The 5,979-nt window shown below is 45.8% G+C and overlaps 1 protein-coding gene across 1 annotated transcript; it reads right to left on the bottom strand.

Annotated features, from left to right (window-relative positions):
• Window positions 1-2,332: 2,332 nt before the first annotated feature.
• On the bottom strand, window positions 2,333-3,037 carry LOC110715760. The gene has a single exon (XM_021894372.1). The coding sequence runs from the start codon at window positions 3,035-3,037 to the stop codon at window positions 2,333-2,335; it is 705 nt and encodes a 234-aa protein (XP_021750064.1).
• Between the last annotated feature and the right edge of the window lie 2,942 nt (window positions 3,038-5,979).

Below are 5,979 nucleotides of genomic sequence, written 5' to 3'. Positions count from 1 at the left end.
CTCTTCCATTTGGTAGCAGAACACTGTGAGGGAGCTACTGCCTTCTCAAACACGCGCCCAGCATAACCTGTATACTCAGCCACATAATTGCAGTTGCCTACCGCAACCTGTACAGCATCAGGTTCTGAGTTCTCGAACACCTTGTCTACAGCGCCACGCTGCCCACATCAAGGCAGCCATTAGAGTCATGGTCTCCTTTGTAATCTTACTCTACAACCGTTGCCAACAGGCTGCAAAGGAGGACATAGGGGCATCAGCAATTAGGCTTTCAAAGTTGCTCCTCCTCCAAATCGCTGTTGAGGCCATACAGAAAAATAGGGTGTGCGTGATAGACTCCTCAGGTGACTCGCATATATTACAGTTACTATTAGTAACGATATGTCGTTGATGTAGCCTCAATTTGACAGCCATATTACCCTTCAAAGCATTCCAAATGAAGTGCTTGAGTTTTGGGGGAGCATTCATATGCCATATCGACTTCCAAATATCCTCCGAAGTATTGTCAGCATTATCACCCAACCTCAACATCCAATAACATGATCTGACTGTGAATTGACCATTTTAGGTGGGTCGTCAGTAAACTCGGTCCTCTTCGCTCATGGTAGGGAGGGGCAACGCAAGAGCTAATTCCGCATCGACACCTAGAGCATCTCTCACTAGCTTCTCATTCCATTGCCCTGGAATGTCACCCATCAGGTTTGCCACAGTTAGCTCTTCATTCACAACTTGACTCCCCCTTTGTGGAACTACCCTAGCTCCATCCCGAAACAGCCAGGGATCCTCCCAAACCCTTACCCCCATGCCATTACCAATCTTCCATCCTAGACCATCACGAAGAATTCCTTTTGCCCCTCACCAAATTCTCCACAAATAGCTCGGATCATGACCCCTGCAAGCTTCTAGCACCCCCGTCCGTTTGAAGTATCGAGCCTTCATTACAGAATGGACTAGAGAGTCCGGATTGAGTAGTATCCGCAAGCATTGCTTTGTGAGAAGGGCTTGATTAAAATCCTTCAGATCTCGAAAACCCATCCCACCAATGCCTTTTGGGCTACACAGTTTTTCCCAGGACTGCCAGTGTATTTTGCGCTTCACTTCCGACGATCCCCACCAAAACTGGTTCATCAGTTTATGAATTTCCTCAATGACGTTTTCTGGTATCCGGAAAAGACTCATTATATATGTAGGCATTACCTGGATAACCGCTTTAAGAAGCACTTCTTTACCGGGCTTTGAGAGAAGCTTATCCTTCCAACAACTAAGTTTCTTTCGTATCCTGTCACATACTCCCCCAAAGATAGCCTTATTTGACTTCTCGATAATTGTGGGCTGCCCCAAGTATTTCTCATGCTTTTCTATTTCCCTGACTCCCAGCATATCAACAATAGCAGTTCTCCTATCCGCAGAAACCTGTTTACTAAAAGCAACTTCAGTTTTGTCTAGATTGACACTTTGGCCCGAGGCTCGTTCATACTTCCTAATAATATTAGCAATTTTGGAGCAGTCCTGTAAAGTAGCTCTCGTAAATAGTATGCTATCGTCTCCAAAAAATAGGTGAGAAATTCTGGGAGCAGCCCTAGAAATTTTCGCCCCATGTATACCTTTATCCCTGGAAGCTTTAGATAACAAATAGGAAAAGACATCAGCGTACAATAAAAATAAATAAGGGGATATAGGATCACCTTGTCTCAACCCCCTCAAAGGTGTTATAGAGCCATAAATCTCATTGTTCGGTTTGAAAGAAAAGGATACCTTCGAGTTACTGTCCAGCACCCTATTACACCAACCATCAGAAAAGCCCATTTTTCTCATAGCTCTCTCCAGAAACACCCATTCCACCCTATCATAAGCTTTACTCATGTCCAGCTTCAAGGCCAAAGTCCCCGATCTCCTATCCCCTCCTCTCTTCATGGCATGAAAGATCTCAAAAGCAATGGTGGCATTATCCGTGATGAGACGCCCTGGTATAAAAGCACTCTGGTTTGCAGAAATGATGGTGTTCAGAAACGGTTTTAGCCTATTAGCTAGGGTCTTAGAAATGATTTTATATAGAACATTACAACAGCTAATAGGTCTAAAATCCTTTATGTGCTTAGGCTCGTTACATTTCGGGATTAGAACGACACATGTTTTATTTAACACTGTAATATCAAGTCGCCCTTCCCACCAATATTTTAGCCATACAGACAATATCATGACCAACAATATGCCATAATTTTTGAAAGAATAAATCATGCATACCATTAGGGCCCGGAGCTTTGTTGGGATGCATCTAGAACAAAGCTAACTTCACTTCATCTGCGGTAGGTATTTTATCAAGGCAATTATTCATTTACGTCAACACTAGAGGCAGCACTCCTTGCAGCGCATCCTCTATGTCCGAGGGATTATCAGAGTGGAAAAGAGACTCAAAATAAGAAGATACAGTACTCTTAATTCCTTCTTCATCCTCTCTCCATATGCCTGTAGAGTCATAAATACCATCAATCCGGTTTCGAACTTGTCTGTAGCTCGCCCTTCTATGAAAATAAGCAGTATTTTTGTCACCGTCTTTCATCTCGTTTGCTCTAGCTCTTGCAAACCAATAAGATCCCTCCATCCTCCTCAACTCGGCAATTTCCTGGGCAAGCCTCTTGCATTTCTCAAGTAAAAAGCCATCCAGAACCGCCCCTTGAGCCTCTTTTAATTCATTTTCACGATCTTTCAATTTCTTCTTTACATCTCTAAACTTCTTATTAACCCATGAAGTAAGAGCGCTTGAACACAATGCCACTTTTTCATGCGCCATAGCCTCAGCATTACCCTTCCATGCCGTATCAACCACTTCTTCACATTCTGCATTTGATAACCACCAAGCTTCAAACCAATACGGCTTGCTTCTTTTCCCTCGATAAAAAACAATAGTTGTGTTCATCATTATAGGCGCATGATCGAATGCAATTCTCACCAAGTGCTTGACCTTAAACTGAGGAAAAAGCTGGCACCACGCATCATCCCCCAAGAACCTATCAAGACGTTCACGGATTACTGTTTCCATTGTTTTCCCTCACTACCAGGTAAATGCACAACCTTTAAACCCCATGTCTCTTAAGTTGCAATCTTCAATGGCATCACGAAAATTCTGCATTAGGTACTTTCTCCTCATTGCACCACCTTCTTTCTCTATAGGGCTGGTAATCTCGTTAAAGTCCCCGAAGAATAAGCACAGTATGGAACTCTCCCCTTTTAACGTCCTCATCAACTCCCAAGTCTTGTGTTTATTTTCTGTTTCCAACCAGCCATAAATCCCACACGCCCTCCATAGCGGCACACCCCCACTATCACATATGTCCAACGCACAATGATGGCCTGAATATGACACCATCGAAGCATTAACATCATGACACCAAATACATAGTCCCCCTAACTACCCCCTACTACTCATATTTACCCCGTTCTCAAACCCACATCGATGCTTAGTTCTCTCCATCACCCTAGCATCCACCTTGGTTTCCATTAAGAAAACCACATTCGGCCTCTCCCTCCAACATATATCCCGGAGGGTGTTACCCGTCTTCGGATTGCCAGCCCCGAAGACGTTCCAATTTAAGAGCTTCATTGTTGTTCGAGGGGATGGTTATTCCCATCCTCCTTTACTTGGATAACACCGTCTTCGGTAGTACAATTGCCACCCATCTTCCTCCTTTTTTCCCCCTCCGCCTGCATAGTCGACACTCCTATATTCCTTCCATTAAGCATAAGCCTCTTTTAACCTATTGTACTCTAGACACCTACCGCCTTCTTCTCAGTTTCACCGCAGTGACCCATACTCATTTTATCTATTCTTTTCCACCCCCGTTTTTTTGAACCCCATGTCAGTATTTAATTCATCCTCATCACCACTCGTACGCATACATGGCTGATGGTCCCCTATGTCACTTGCACCTCGTGGTGTGTTGCAATCTAACCCCTCTACCCCAGCATTCCCCCCCCCAACTATTTCACCATCTATTACAACGGTCGTGCCAGTAAGTTGAGTCTCGTTCTTCTTCCCATTGTCCATCTCATTTTCATGAACTTCATGCATAGCAGTCAAAATTTGAGAACCCTGTTTGTTGCGAGCCTCATCAATTACCGCCACCAGATGTACCCCTTTCTCCTTCCCCACTCCACTCCCCTCTCTCCCAATGCCATCCCCTGCCTCCATTTGTTTCCCCGAATGGGGTTTGTGAGTAAAGACCAATTTCCTACCACCATGCAAATTTTCCATCTCTTCCTTTCTTTGCGATAAACCCTTTTGTCAGGAAGCTCTTAGCCACATACCCCACTTGTTTAGGGTAAAAATACCATGTCCATGTGGCCCTATATCATGCTGACACATGTCAGCCTCAGAGAGGCCTTAGGGGATCCAATCCTCTACTGACACGTGGCACTTTAACCCTAAAAGGGGAACTGATCCCCTTCCGCTATAAATAGAGGAAAATCCTCATTTATTACACATTCATAAATACATATACCAAACCCGAGCAATATTAATTACAGAATTCTCTCGGAATTCGAGAGAATAACCTTTACATTCCGCACTTTTATACATCCGGAAACGTTTTAACTTGATCGTCGGAGGCGGAACTCCACCCAACCGAAGTTTCCGTGGTTTTGCAGGTACAGACGGTCGACGCGCATTCTTGGAATTGTAACTCTCCCGAGGGACTCCAAAAACCCCGAAACATTTGGCGCTGTCTGTAGGGAGAATACTTCCTAGATGGCATCAGAATCTGTACCGCCTGTTGAGGGCAAACGACCTATGGCCGAAACTGAGGTCCACACGGACCAAGATAGTGGTGACGACTTTGAGGTCGACACCTACGTGGCCCCAGACGGGTCATTCAGAACGAGACGCACCCGTTCCAAGGAAACAAGGGAACGGGGCGAAGACAAAGCTGGTCCTAGCAGCCTAACCGTCAGGCCGGCTGCGCGACCTCAGGCGGCGGAGGGTGCTGCCCCCGTTACTAGAGACGAACTCATGAAATTCACGACAAGTTTCAAAGGGGAGATCAAGGACCTGATAAACAAGTCAATTAACACCAAAAAGGGTCAGTTGGCCAAGAAGCCTTCTACCTCCGGGAAGAAGCATGTGCCTACTCCTCACCCTAAACCAAAAGGGACAGACGGGCCCATGATCGACCTATCCAAACTTCGTTTCCCTGAATCAGGGAAAAGGAAGGCCATCCGGAAAGTTCAGTCGAATGGATCAAAAAGGACTTACTCAGATGACCGGATGTTCATCCAGGAGAAGAGAAGTCAACAATTGTCTGAGTCGTCCTCAACGTCGACTTACCCAGATAGTTTCCGGAATACTTCAATGAAGTATTCGGAAACAAACCGAGAGAGTCAATCACGCGGCATGTCTGCACGTACTGGTCAACAGCTATACATGCCGTATGGATCACCATACATGCAGCCGGCCCTCTTTGGGGGTCAGGTGGCACAAAATGTCCAGCCCATGGACTGGCAGCTCCGGCTGCTAAACCTTGGGGAACAGCTGTCGGTGTTCTCCAGGGAGAAAACCGAGGCGGCTCAGCCGGCCAAGGTTAAGAACGTGTTGGTTGGTTCCTATGATGGTACCACCAACCCGGAAGACCACCTAATGGCTTACACCAACCTCATGTACTTACAGGGGTTAGATGATGCCGCCTGGTGCCGATGCTTCCCGGCAACATTGAAGGGCATAGCCAAACAATGGTTTGGCAATTTGCCAGCCGGATGCATCAACAATTTCAAGACGCTTGCATACCTGTTCGCGTCCAACTTCTCCATGAACATACCTGCCAAAAAGACAAGTCTCGACTTGGGGGCTATTCAGCAGGGAGATAGAGAAGGGCTAAGGTCCTATGTCAGGCGGTTCAATCTGATGAGAATTCAGATTCACGGGCTGTCTGACGAAGTTGCCTACACAGACTTCTTTAAGGGTCTGAAGGATGGGTCGACCTTTAAGTTCGA

This window comes from Chenopodium quinoa, unplaced genomic scaffold (genome assembly GCF_001683475.1).
Source record: "Chenopodium quinoa cultivar QQ74 unplaced genomic scaffold, ASM168347v1, whole genome shotgun sequence".
Classification (NCBI taxonomy): domain Eukaryota; kingdom Viridiplantae; phylum Streptophyta; class Magnoliopsida; order Caryophyllales; family Amaranthaceae; genus Chenopodium; species Chenopodium quinoa.
The sequence above is the reverse complement of the archived record's forward strand: the minus strand, read 5'-3'. Positions and strand labels throughout refer to the sequence as shown.

Coding starts and splice junctions, on each gene's coding strand:
- LOC110715760 (XM_021894372.1), bottom strand. CDS start 3,037: ATGGAAACAGTAATCCGTGAACGTCTTGATAGGTTCTTGGGGGATGAT.